Below are 14,967 nucleotides of genomic sequence, written 5' to 3' on the forward strand. Positions count from 1 at the left end.
TCAACCAGCTTCATGAGGCAGACACCTGGAATGCATTTCAATTGCCTTGTTAAAAGTTAATTTGTGGAATTTCTTTCCATACTTGCTTGCATTCTTGCCCAGCGACATTTCAAGAGAACTCATCTCTTCCCCAGATGGCAAAGGAATAAAGAGGGCACATTTTAACAGCAGCCACTCATTAAATACAAATTACCTTTAAGTCTTAACAGTTGCTTCTCATGTTAAATATCAAACGTGGCCTCCATACCCCCAACTGGAATTCCACAGTCTTCCATATAAACAAATAAAACCAAAACCAACTGGGGAAATAGAAATACCCTGTGCCACTTAAACTCAATTAGAAACAGCCTCATTTAGTTAGTTGTCTTTCCATCAACAAGTGTTAACAGCTTGCATTATGCAGCCAAAAACCTCAGTTGTGATGTCTGTTTTTATTAATTAGACCTGTATGTCTAAGCATATGTGAGTATGTCCTTGTAAATTCAATGTGACTGTGTGTATCATCAAGCCCTTGGTATGGTAAGGAATAAGCTAAACTGGGTGGAATAATGGCAGGCTGAGGCGGCCCGGCTGATGAGGAAAAAGTGCTGAGAGAATGTAAACCAGCCTAAATGTGTAGGATTAGAGGGATTACGCTATCTACACGCAGCACATGCAGGAACAAAAATAAGCACACATGCTCCATTCTCCATTATATATATATATATATATATATTTAATTTTATTGTACTAACAGAAAATTAAACCATTTGACAAGATAATGTAAAACATTCCCTGTCTGACAAAGGTGGCCAGGACAGGAACGTGTAAAAGAGGGACGGAGGGGGGACAAAGAGATGCATGCTGGGATGTCAAGATTCTTCCTGTAGAAGCCTCGTAACACCACCTGTGGAATAGAAAGGCCAGAGCAGTTAGAAGGATACGACCTGAATAGGCTGCGTTTGATCACAAAACACCTAATTCGTTGCTTGTTTTTACAAGAAAGTTATGGTAATTAGGCCTATCTATATTTCAATGTTTATTAACCCTTCTCCTACAATGTCTGTCCCTGTGGAAATATAGAGATGTTTTTTGTTGTTGCATGGGCTGCATCTCAATCCACCACATCCGCCGATATCACCCTTCCGCATCTGCGGCAAAAGGTGGCAGTGCTAGACTGGTCAGACCATGAGACGTCCCAAAAAACGGTCTTCTCACGAAAAAGTCTAAAGCGTCCAAACGGTTTGGCCTACAAACTATTATGAGAATTCCCATGAACACGATGGTATTCTCCATTTTGCTCTAAGACCCCCACAAGCGTCACTGGACTCTTCTGAAGTCGGTTCAGCCAACTTCTGTCTGTAGTGTCTGAACAGTTTGGGTTACACACTAATCTCTCACGAACACGTACATATCAGTTGTTTTGTTCTAGGACGCCCACCACCCCCACAATACTTGTATGAAGGTCCCCTGTACCAGTTTTAAAAAATGAATTTAAGTATATATGGAGATGGGTTAAATAAATATATATAAATACAAATAGCTTCCTGATCTTTGTTATATCTCAGATATAGGACAGACAATTCAGAACAATTTATTTTGTTTTATTTTGGACAATCTGTTCTTCCATGTAGTGCTGTTTGAATGTCTGTTCTTCCTAAAGTGCTGTTTGAATGAATGCTTACGAGCCTGCTGCTGCCTGCCACCGCTCAGTCAGACTGCTCTATCAAATCGTAGACTTAATTATAACATAATAACACACAGAAATACGAGCCTTAGGTCATTAATATGGTAAAATCCGGAAGCTATCGTTTCGAAAACAACCCTGCATCTCCACCCCGGTAATATGACATATTCAGGCAAAAGAAAGTTTGAGGGGAAGAATGGTCACTGTATGTACCACTAGGCTACAGATCCAATGGGGTTGTGGTTCTAAAATATTTTTAGCAATGGACGCATCTACAGCTTTTGGTCAACAAGACCGGTTTCTAACCAGCACCCACTCTTTCAGAGAGAACCCATTACGAATTACCTGCGAACCATCAATGGATCCAGATCCATCATTTGATAAACACTGGTGTAAAACACATACATACCTTTTACGCGGAGGGCGTTCACTCATCGATGTACTCAAAGGACTCAGGGGCCTCTGGCTCCTGTTCCTCCTCCTCGATCTTTGGGCCGTGGGCTGAGACGGACTCCACCAGCTCCTCATCTTCCTCACTGGTGTCTTTCATTATGATGATGCCACCAGTGTGCAGCTGAAGACAGACAGGGGACATGGACCAATGGCATGAGCAACTGTAGGCTGTTTGACCAATGACGACCGTCTTTTTGATCTCAAGGGCGGTGTCGTGCTGTGTTAACACCCAACACCTTGTCTGCCTCCCCGACTGATCAGTACACCCCATCAAACATCACCCACCTGCCCCACAATAATTTCAACTCAAAAGAACACACTGCATCTCATACTGTTTAAATCTCACCCACTCTCCACTGTCAACACTGACTAGCAGGCTTATGCAATAATTGGACACATTTGACAAGGTTTCACCGAAAGCTCATGTCTACGTAAATCTCTGAAGCCGAGAAGTGAGAGAGGATCTCTCAAAACGATCCACAGACGAGGTGATGGATAACAGTGAAGGGATTTATCGTGGCTGCAAGAAACAGGTATTTTTCCAGTCTCTCGGTCTGCCTGTGAGGATTTTGAGGAGATGGTTGCCTCAGTCATACACAGCTATCAAATTGCCATCGCAGTGGTTGTACTGTACATCAAGCAGCTTTGTTATCACTGTGCATCAGTGTTATCAGTGTTATATATGGTTGTTTAAGATATGATGCGTTTCAGGTCCACACTAAAGCATCTGGCATGGTGAGCAATGCACAGGCTTGATTCTAACGCCTACATTATCACTGGGCAGCTAAGCTAACACTAAACTACTTACAGACCACACTACAAGGTCTTTGGAACAGTGCCCTGATTGCCTTCTATGGAACAGGTGAAATTAAATAGTCACGATATGGAGAGACATTCTGTGGGAGAAACACCCTGACCCCGCAACAATAGATTAAGAAACAATACTCCCAAGTGGTGCAATGTTCTAAGGCACTGCCTCTCAGTGCAAGAGGCATCATTACAGTCCCTGGTTCGAAACCAGGCTGCATCACATCCGGCCGTGATTGGGAGTCCTATAGGGTGGTGCACAATTGGCCCAGCCAATAGGTAGGCCGTCATTGTAAATAAGAATTTGTTCTTGACTGACTTGCCTAGCTAAATAAAGGTTACATTTAAAAAAATACCTCTCAAGGTTGCATACAAAAAACAAAATGTGTAATGTTTTAGAAGATCGACGAGAGCAAAGAGGCACCTGTGTCACATGATATGACCCATGATGATTGGTCTTAGCTCGACTTGTGTTGATTTTACACGTAACCAGACAACGCTCCTTGTTATAGGAGTGGGATTACGTTAAGTGTGCGGGTGACTGCATAATGCATATATCTAATTTTATTTATTGTGGAAACCTGTCAACACTTTGCGCGGGGCCAGAGTTCAGTGGTTTTATGCCGGCAACGTTAAGACTCAGTGGGTGATGATAGGGGTCAGATATACGGTCCAAAACCAAACAACCAGGGGTTATAATCTCAGACTGAATAGAAATAAAAGATGGCTGATAAAAAGACAGCTTCATTGCTGGACCCAGAAACACACAAAAAAAATAAAAAAATAATCGCAAACACACACCAACAGTACGTACCGGTTTGAAGGGCTGGTAGCGGCACGTCTCGGGCATGTTGAGCACTTTGAGCTGGGCGGGCATCACTCTGGCTGGGTTTTCCATCAGCTGGAAGTTGGGCTCGGGCTCCTTCTTCTTCTCTTTCGCTTTCTCCTCATCTTTCTTCTCCTTCTCAGCCTCCTGTACCTCCTGAGAGTCCAACAAACCCAAACAATGCTAAGCGTTTTCACCCCCTCTTCCTGAGGAAAACCCATGACTCAGTGACTACAAAATGCATTGGAAGATACAATAGATGTCAATGAGCGTAACCCCAAAATAAAGTGGGCTTTTCATGTCACACGTTTCCCGACAACTGAAAAGTTTCAACTCTGGAAGATGTGTTGATTTTGAGATGTGTGATACATACACCTTATCTGTTGCACTTGGTGGACAGTGATTTGTTAGGCTATTTGCAGCGCCCCACGCGAGACAATATCACTGTTCGGCTATCCAAACAATACAACAAACTCCCCCTCTATAAGACACTGTGTCAGGTCTGAGTTATTGAATGGTACAAGGTCCTGTGAGGGGAGCGACATGAAAATTAAGTTCCTATTACAAGCTTCTTTGGCCTGCCTTTTTTTAGTGGGTTTTACTTTCCATTTCTCTGAAATGGACACACTTTCTTTTGGTCAAGTTAGTGTGGCAGAGGTAGGAAAACTATTGTTATCCATCAATAATGATCAGCCACCAGGTGTAGACAACCTTGATGACAGCTGTATTGCTACCCCTATTTGCTATATATTTAACCATAATCTAAAGGAGTGTGTCCACAGGTGTGGAAGGAAGCTAAAGTAATTTCACTGCCCCAAAAAAACAGCAAAGCACCTGTTGCTGGCTCTAACAGCCACCCTATCAGTTTGCTGTCTGTTCTTAGTAAACTGATGGAGAGAATTGTGTTTGACCAAACAAAATGCTATGTTTCAGAGAACAACTACTGACTTTCAACATGCATATAGATAAGGGCATTCAACTTGTACTGCATTGACTAAGATGACAGATGATTGGTTGAAATAAATGGATAATAAGATGATAGCTGGAGCTGTATTGTTAGATTTCAGGGTAGCCTTTAATAATATTGGCTTTACATCACCTGCCATCACATGGTTGCAGAGTGTTCGTCAATTGAAGTTCTTCGAACATCAGATATGTACAGCACTCTTAATTTTTTACAAATGATTTGCCACTGGTCTTACGCAAAGCTAGAATGAATCCACACAACATGTCAGCACCTACAGACAGTGAGCTCACTGAAATTCTAAATAATGAGTTAGTCAGTATCAGCATAGGTGATTAACAATAACTTGGTATTAAATACATAAAACTAAAAGCATTGTAAACTCAGCAAAAAACAGAAATGTCCTCTCACTGTCAACTGCGTTTATTTTCAGCAAACGTAACATGTGTAAATATTTGTAGGAACATAACAAGATTCAACAACTGAAACATAAACTGAACAAGTTCTGAACAAGACTAACAGAAATGGAATAATGTGTCCCTGAACAAAGGGGGCGGGGGGGGTCAAAATCAAAAGTAACAGTCAGTATCCGGTGTGGCCACCAGCTGCATTAAGTACCTCCTCCTCATGGACTGCACCAGATTTGCCCATTCTTGCTGTGAGATGTTACCCCACTCTTTCACCAAGGCACCTGCAAGTTCCTGGATATTTCAGGGGGGGAATGGCCCTAGCCCTCACCCTCCGATTCAAGGTCCCAGACGTGCTCAATGTGATTGAGATCCGGGCTCTTCGCTGGCCATGGCAGAACACTGACATTCCTGTCTTGCAGGAAATCACGCACAAAACAAGCAGTATGGCTGGTGGCATTGTCAGGCCGGAGGGTCATGTCCGGATGAGCCTGCAGGAAAGGTATCACATGAGGGAGGAGGATGTCTTCCCTGTAACGCACAGCATGGAGATTGACTGCAATGACAAACAGGCTAAGTTCGATGACACTGTGACAAACTGCACCAGACCATGAAGGACCCTCCACCTCCAAATCGATCCCGCTCCAGAGTACAGGCCTCGGTGTAACTCTCATTCCTTCAACGATAAACGCGAATCTGACAATCATCCCTGGTGAGACAAAACTGCGACTTGTCAGTGAAGAGCTCTTTTTGCCAGTCCTATCTGGTCCAGCGTCGGTGGGTTTGTGCCCATAGGCAACGTTGTTGCCGGTGATGTCTGGTGAGGACCTGCCTTACAACATGCCTACAAGCCCTCAGTCCAGCCTCTCTCAGCCTATTGCAGACAGTCTGAGCACTGATGGAGGGATTGTGTGTTCCTGATGTAACTCGGGCAGTTGTTGCCATCCTGTACCTGTCCCGCAGGTGTGATGTTCAGATGTACCGGTCCTGTGCAGGTGGTGTTACACGTGGTCTGCCACTGTGAGGACGATCAGCTGTCCGTCCCGTCCCCCTGTAGCTCCGTCTTAGGCGTCTCACAGTACGGACATTGCAATTTATTGCCCTGGCCACATCTGCAGTCCTCATGCCTCCTTGCACCATGCCTAAGGCACGTTCACGCAGATGAGCAGGGACCCTGCGCATCTTCCGTTTGGTGTTTTTCAGAGTCAGTAGAAAGGTCTCTTTAGTGTCCTAAGTTTTCATAACTGTGACCTTAATGGCCTACCGTCTGTAAGCTGTTAGTGTCTTAACAACCGTTACACAGGTGCATGTTCATTATGGTTGATGGTTCATTGAAGAACATGGGAAAGTGTTTAAATCCTTTACATTGAAGATCTGTGAAGTTAGTTGGAATTTTACAAATTATCTTTGAAAGACAGGGTCCTCAAAAAGGGATGTTTCTTTTTTTGCTGAGTTTTTATTTGTTTCAAAATATTCTCCAAGACCTAAACCTCAACTGGAGTTGTGCATAGGGCTGTTGCGGTGACCATATTACCCCCACACCTGCTTTCATGAGTCATGTAGGCAGTCAAATTCCACGTGACTGCTTAGTCACGGCAAATAGGCAAATTCTTCAAGCTCTGATGCTGCTGATGGTCATTAGTAGCCTACCAAACTTGCTAACTGCCTGGTACTCAACACTCTATTGTCCCTCTAATCACTTTGACAATCAATGCAAATGTAATCGAAAATCTAATCAAACACTTCATGAGAACCCATGAGCTCATGTTGCGCAACATTTCTATAGGCTATGCAATTGTCAGAGAAAACAGTGATGGACAATAAAAATTTAAAAAAGAGGATCCCAACAGCTTTCTATATGCTAGGCCTAATATATTTATTTCTCAACTTTCCTAATATTAAGCACATTGCTTATCTTTACAACAGGAGTATAGCCTACCTGGCTGGCATGAAAATGAACTATGGGAAAGCGTCCTCCATTACCTTTTTAAGTGCATAGATAACATGCATTTTTTCCCACTGCCCCTGTTTCGAGACAGGTGCATGATAATGGTCTTCTAAATCAAAACAAATTTCACACATATTATTTAGTATATGTAAAGGCAATATTAAATCAACAATAGTCTGATGGGTGACAATATTAGCCTATCACGTCATGTGAATTATATATTATCACTTGTGAATGACGCCCAGCATAAGGCAAGAAACAAAGCCTATTTCTTTTTACTTTTTCAAATCAGTCACAAACCTCATGTAACCTAGCCCATAGGCCTATATATGTTTTTGATAAAGTGGCTAAATAACTTAAAATGTAGCACATTTATCCGCTTTTTCAAGGGGTGTAGAACCTAACAGGCATACATAAGCAGCACGTGAGTTTCAAGTTTGGTGAAGATAATTTTCACCACAAAAATGCAGCTTTATAGTAAAAGCATTACATGCATAGTGGCATTTGGTCACTTTTGATAAGTGTTTTCCCGTTAATGGAACATTCGTGCTTATAGCCTACTGCCATGTGCGCAATAATGTGAAGAAATAGCCTAATAGTTTATCAACATTCACAGCTGAACATTCTGCATCAGCCACATTGCGTAAAAAAGTTTTTGTTGATGCTAGTAGTAATTATCGCATCCCACAACTGTCCCAGGCTATGTTTGTAATATTTATTTCTCACACAGAATAGGTCAAAATTGTACTATGGGGGATAGTAGATTGACAAAGTCTAGTGCTTTTGCTGTTCGTTAGGCCTACTCATCTTGTTGGCCGACGAAAAGTAAATGTGGACAGTTCTTCCAATATCTTCAATATGCACCTCGGAAATAGGTAAGGATGCACGCAGTTGCATCCCCGATTTGTCAGTCTTCACCTGTAGCCTGTGAGGAAGACCCAATCACATGATGGAGAGCCAAGTGAGTGAGAGGTGCTTCTGAGCACGCAGCACTCGGGGAGTAGGTCACAACGCAGCACTCGGGGAGTAGGTCACAACGCAGCACTCGGGGAGTAGGTCACAACGCAGCACTCGGGGAGTAGGTCACAACGCAGCACTCGGGGAGTAGGTCACAACGCAGCACTCGGGAGTAGGTCACAACGCAGCACTCGGGAGTAGGTCACAACGCAGCACTCGGGAGTAGGTCACAACGCAGCACTCGGGGAGTAGGTCACAACGCAGCACTCGGGGAGTAGGTCACAACGCAGCACTCGGGGAGTAGGTCACAACGCAGCACTCGGGAGTAGGTCACAACGCAGCACTCGGGGAGTAGGTCACAACGCAGCACTCGGGAGTAGGTCACAATGCAGCACTCGGGAGTAGGTCACAATGCAGCACTCGGGGAGTAGGTCACAACGCAGCACTTAGGGAGTAGGTCACAACGCAGCACTTAGGGAGTAGGTCACAACGCAGCACTTAGGGAGTAGGTCACAACGCAGCACTTAGGGAGTAGGTCACAACGCAGCACTCGGGGAGTAGGTCACAACGCAGCACTCGGGGAGTAGGTCACAACGCAGCACTTAGGGAGTAGGTCACAACGCAGCACTTAGGGAGTAGGCCACAACGGCCACTGGCCGCAAAAGGCAGGATTTTTTTTAGGGTGCATTAAGGCCACACAAAGGGGATGCCATCGAGAAATTAGAGGCATTAACAAGTGCTTGTCAAATTGTGAATGAGAGACTAAGCTCCTGTCTCAGCCTCCAGTATTTATTCTGAAATAGTTTGTGTGTCGGGGGGCTAGGGTCAGTCTGTTATATCTGGAGTATTTCTCCTGTCTTATCCGGTGTCCTGTGTGAATTTAAGTATGCTCCCTCTAATCCTCTCTCTCTCTTTTGCTTTCTCCTTCTCTCTCTCTTCTCTCGGGGGACCTGAGCCCTAGGACCATGCCTCAGGACTACCTGGTCTGATGACTCCTTGCTGTCCGCAGTCCACCTGGTCATGCTGCTGCTCCAGATTCAATTGTTCTGCCTGCGGCTATGGAACCCTGACCTGTTCACTGAATGTGCTACCTTGTCCCGGACCTGCTGTTTTGGACTCTCTACCGCACCTGCTGTCTCTTAACTCTGAATGATCGGCTTTCAAAAGCCAACTGACATTTACTCCTGAGGTGCTGACCTGTTGCACCCTCTACAACCACTGTGATTATTATCTGACCCTGCTGGTCATCGATGAACTTTTGAACATCTTGGCCATCTTCTGTTATAATCTCCACCCGACACAGCCAGAAGAGGACTGGCCACGTCTCAGACTGGTTCCTCTCTAGGTTTCGGCCTTTCTAGCCACAGTGCTACTTCTGCATTACTTGCTGTTTGGGGTTTTAGGCTAGGTTTCTGTACAGCACTTTGTGACATCAGCTAATGTAAAAATGGCGTAATAAATACATTTGATTTGATTGATTAAGTGTGTAAAGCCTGCGCAAAAAAAACAAAGCAGAACTCATGCCTTTCAAGCGACGTTTTTCAAATCATCATTCGAGTTGCATCATGCAGCCTTGCAGTGTAAAAAAATCTAAACATATAGCCCAACGTTTGTAGAACAACTAAAGTTACATTAATAACTCTAAATTAAGCATATACGAGAACCTATTTCTTTGTTAACCGCTCAACAAAAGAATAGACGCATGTGAGCACTCCCTCAAATCGTTTGGAGAAAATATTGTTTCTATTTTATTCAGCTTTGTTCAATTGTATTCTTCATACTATAAAATAATGCCACGGAATTCTAAGCAAAGCTTGTCTGCTAAATTAACTTGTTTAGCCCACAGCCATATGGCATAGCCAGATCAGGACAAAACATAAGGACAACTCAGAGTATGCTATTCTGTTCTGAAATAGCCTACTTTTTTTTTTCTCGACCCATCTAAAACAAATAATGGATTTATTGTGAAGTTGTAGGCTATATTACATTGATTTATTAGACATTTTAAAATGTAGATGTTTCAAAGGTCGACATCGGTGTGTGGAAGGCTGTGTGTGGAAGCCAGGAGATGCTAAATGTGTTTGTTAATTAACATAATTTACAGTGAGACCGACAGTTATTTACTTGGCCATCGCCAGCTGAAGAAATCTTGTGACCGCTACAGCCCTAGTTGTGCATAACGGGTGTAACCATTGAGCAAATTGAGGAAGCTAAACTCCTAGATATAACATTGAATGTTCAATTATATTGGTCAAGTCATATTGACAAATTTGTTGTGAAGATGGGAAGGGGTATGTCTTATCAAAAGTTTACACAAATCAATTGTACTAGATGTTAAGGCTCTGATCTGTCCCATTTTGATTACTGTCTGGTAATATGGTCAAGTGCAGCAATGGAAAAACCTAGTAAAGTTGCAGCTGGCTCAAAACAGAGCAGCACGTCTTGCCCTTAACTGCACACACAGAACTAACAACATTCATGCCAGTTTTCATGAGAAATATTACTGCAATGAATATTCCAGATTGTCTACATAATCAAAGAACATTCAGCTCAGACAACCACACAATAGCCCCCAATACATGCCACCAGGGGTCTCTTCACAGTCCCCAAGTCCAAACAGAATTCACGGCAACACACAGTATTATATAGAGCCATGATCGTATGGAACTTCCATCCGTCTCCAATTACTCAAGCAAACAGCAAAATTGCCTTTAAAAAACGGATTAAATATCTAATGGTATGGCAGGGACTGAGAGCACACACAAATGCATGCACACACAATTGTTTTATGCATTGTTTGTATAATTGTTTTTCAGTATTGTTTGTATATCCTATTTTACATTTGTGTGACTGTCCTCGTCTATCAGTGCATCAGTGTTTTGTTACTTGTCATGTTTAGCATTTTTGTGGATCCCAGGAAGAGTAGCTGATGCTTCTGACAAACCTTGTGGCACTTATCAGTACCTGGCCTATCATTCTATGTATGCCCTCCCGGTGTTACCTATCCTTGCCTCTCATCTGTTCCCTGCCCAGGCCTCTACCATGCATGTGTGGAACCGGCTGCTACCAGGAAGCCCTGCACTGTCTGACGCTAGTGGGTGCAGCGACTCGTATCAGCACACCTGTTTGTCTGTGTGTGTGTTTACTGCAGAACAAACACTCCCATACAGTGTTTGTGTGAGAAAATGGCTAAACTAAAACACTGATATAACATAAGGCCCTTCTCGTTAACCTTGATGACAGCAAGCCCAATCAATCAAAATAAGAAGATCCAACTTCGCCTCAGATTGCAAAGCCATTCCTCAACGAGGACATGAAACCAAACATGGCGATAATGCCCTGTGGTCGACATCCTACTAAAAGCAATACTGGTACATAACGGTACACGTATCAGTACCGTTCGGTACTGGGACCTCGGTTCGATCTGCACTGTGAACCCACATTTTATTTATTTATACAGTACCAGTCAAAAGTTTGGACACACCTACTTTTTCAAAAGTGTATTTTTTTCCTCTTTTTTTCCTTCTTTCTACATTGAGAATAATAGTGAAGACAAACTATGAAATAACACATATGGAATCATGTAGTAACCAAAAAAAAGTGTTCAACTAACCAAAATATTTTTTATATTGAGATTCTTCAATGTAGCCACGATGCCTTGATGACAGCTTTGCATTCTCTTGGAATTCTCTCAACCAGCTTCATGAGGAAGCTTTTCCAACAGTCTTGAAGGAGTTCTCACATATGCTGAGCACTTGTTGGCTGCTTTTCCTTCACTCTGCGGTCCAACTCATCTAAAACCATCTCAATTGGGTTGAGGTCTGGTGATTGTGGGGGCCAGGTCATCTGATGCAACACTCCATCACTCTCCTTCTTGGTCAAATAGCCCTTACACAACCTGGAGGTGTGTTTTGGGTCAATGTCCTGTTGAAAAACAAATGATAGGCCCACTAAGCGCAAACCAGATGGGATGGCATATTGCTGCAGAATGCTGTGGTAGCCATGCTGGTTAAGTGTGCCTTGAATTCTAAATAAATCAGCAACAGTGTCACCAGCAAAGCACCCCCACACCATCACACCTCCTCCATGCTTGACGGTGGGAACAACAAATGCGGAGATCATCCGTTCACCTACTCTGCGTCTCACAAAGACACAGCGGTTGGAACCAAAAATCTCCAATTTGGACTCATGAGACCGAGGGACAGATTTCCACCGGTCAAATGTGTTTCTTAGCCCAAGCAAGTATCTTCTTCTTATTGGTGTCCTTTTGTAGTGGTTTCTTTGCAGCAATTCGACCATGAAGGCTTGAATCACACAGTCTCCTCTGAACAGTTGATATTGAGATGTGTCTGTTGCTTGAACTCTGTGAAGCATTTATCTAGGCTGCAATCTGAGGTGCAGTTAACTCTAATGCACTTATCCTCTGCATCCTCTTTCCTGTGGCGGTCCTCATGAGAGCTATTTTTCATCAAAGCACTTGATGGTTTTTGCGACTCCACTTGAAGAAACGTTCAAGTTTTTAAAATGTTACGCATTGACTGACCTTCATGTCTTAATGATGGACTGTCGTTTCTCTTTGCTTATTTGAGCTGTTCTTGCCATAATATGGACTTGGTCTTTTAACAAATTGGGCTATCTTCTGCATACGACCCCAACCATGTCAGAACACAAATGATTTGCTCAAACACATTAAGAAGGAAAGAAATTCACAAATGAACTTTTAACAAGGCACACCTGTTAAATGAAATGTATTCCAGGTGACTACCTCATGAAGCTGGTTGAGAGAATGCCAAGAGTGTGCAAAGCTGTCATCAAGGCACAGGGTGGCTACTTTGAAGAATCTCAAATATAAAACATTGTTTAACACGTTTTTGGTAACTAGATTATTCTATATGTGTTTTTTCAGAATTTTGATGTCTTCACTATTGCGGGTCCTTTTCCAACATACAGTGCCTTGCGAAAGTATTCGGCCCCCTTGAACTTTGCGACCTTTTGCCACATTTCAGGCTTCAAACAAAGATATAAAACTGTATTTTTTTGTGAAGAATCAACAACAAGTGGGACACAATCATGAAGTGGAACAAGATTTATTGGATATTTCAAACTTTTTTAACAAATCAAAAACTGAAAAATTGGGCGTGCAAAATTATTCAGCCCCCTTAAGTTAATACTTTGTAGCGCCACCTTTTGCTGCGATTACAGCTGTAAGTCGCTTGGGGTATGTCTATCAGTTTTGCACATCGAGAGACTGAATTTTTTTTCCCATTCCTCCTTGCAAAACAGCTCGAGCTCAGTGAGGTTGTATGGAGACCATTTGTGAACAGCAGTTTTCAGTTCTTTCCACAGATTCTCGATTGGATTCAGGTCTGGACTTTGACTTGGCCATTCTAACACCTGGATATGTTTATTTTTGAACCATTCCATTGTAGATTTTGCTTTATGTTTTGGATCATTGTCTTGTTGGAAGACAAATCTCCGTCCCAGTCTCAGGTCTTTTGCAGACTCCAATCAGGTTTTCTTCCAGAATGGTCCTGTATTTGGCTCCATCTATCTTCCCATCAATTTTAACCATCTTCCCTGTCCCTGCTGAAGAAAAGCAGGCCCAAACCATGATGCTGCCACCACCATGTTTGACAGTGGGGATGGTGTGTTCAGGGTGATGAGCTGTGTTGCTTTTACGCCAAACATAACATTTTGCATTGTTGCCAAAAAGTTCAATTTTGGTTTCATCTGACCAGAGCACCTTCTTCCACATGTTTGGTGTGTCTCCCAGGTGGCTTGTGGCAAACTTTAAACACTTTTTATGGATATCTTTAAGAAATGGCTTTCTTCTTGCCACTCTTCCATAAAGGCCAGATTTGTGCAATATACGACTGATTGTTGTCCTATGGACAGAGTCTCCCACCTCAGCTGTAGATCTCTGCAGTTCATCCAGAGTGATCATGGGCCTCTTGGCTGCATCTCTGATCAGTCTTCTCCTTGTATGAGCTGAAAGTTTAGAGGGACGGCCAGGTCTTGGTAGATTTGCAGTGGTCTGATACTCCTTCCATTTCAATATTATCGCTTGCACAGTGCTCCTTGGGATGTTTAAAGCTTGGGAAATCTTTTTGTATCCAAATCCGGCTTTAAACTTCTTCACAACAGTATCTCGGACCTGCCTGGTGTGTTCCTTGTTCTTCATGATGCTCTCTGCGCTTTTAACGGACCTCTGAGACTATCACAGTGCAGGTGCATTTATACGGAGACTTGATTACACACAGGTGGATTGTATTTATCATCATTAGTCATTTAGGTCAACATTGGATCATTCAGAGATCCTCACTGAACTTCTGGAGAGAGTTTGCTGCACTGAAAGGGGCTGAATAATTTTGCACGCCCAATTTTTCAGTTTTTGATTTGTTAAAAAAGTTTGACATATCCAATAAATGTCGTTCCACTTCATGATTGTGTCCCACACTTGTTGTTGATTCTTCACAAAAAAATACAGTTTTATATCTTTATGTTTGAAACCTGAAATGTGGCAAAAGGTCGCAAAGTTCAAGGGGGCCGAATACTTTCGCAAGGCACTGTATATATATTTTTTTACTCTACATTGTTGGAAAAGGACCCGCAAGTAAGCATTTCATAGTTAGTCTACGCCTGTTGTTTATGAAGCATGTGACAAATACAATTTGATTTGTTTGGTGTATTCCAGCTGTGTGCTTCATGGGTGAGTTGGTCACATCAGTGGAGAGAGGGGCTGTGGGACCCTGCCAATGCTGAGAACTAGCTGCTCCTTAAAGGGATAGTTCCTTCATTTCATATTTTGTAATAACTGCTACTTTAAAAGGGATAGTTCACTCACATTTTAATTGATTGTTTTCTTACCTTTGAAATGGTCTTCTCTGCAGTAGTCGGAACTAGAAGCACAAGCATTTCGCTCCACTCGCATTAATATCT

At 42.8% G+C, this 14,967-nt stretch overlaps 1 protein-coding gene across 1 annotated transcript in view; it reads right to left on the minus strand.

The window, feature by feature from the left end:
* Positions 1-677: 677 nt before the first annotated feature.
* LOC112250611 (26S proteasome non-ATPase regulatory subunit 1) overlaps positions 678-14,967 on the minus strand; it is a 122,925-nt gene continuing 108,635 nt past the window's right edge. The window contains exons 23-25 of the mRNA XM_042321921.1: positions 3,741-3,908; positions 2,076-2,240; positions 678-886 (exon numbers count right to left, since the gene is read on the minus strand). Of these exons, the coding sequence (XP_042177855.1) occupies positions 2,094-2,240; positions 3,741-3,908 (315 nt within the window). The 3' untranslated portion in view covers positions 678-886; positions 2,076-2,093. The remainder of the gene's footprint in view (positions 887-2,075; positions 2,241-3,740; positions 3,909-14,967) is intronic.

The sequence above is a fragment of the Oncorhynchus tshawytscha genome, linkage group LG05 (genome assembly GCF_018296145.1).
Source record: "Oncorhynchus tshawytscha isolate Ot180627B linkage group LG05, Otsh_v2.0, whole genome shotgun sequence".
NCBI classification, from domain to species: Eukaryota; Metazoa; Chordata; class Actinopteri; order Salmoniformes; family Salmonidae; genus Oncorhynchus; species Oncorhynchus tshawytscha.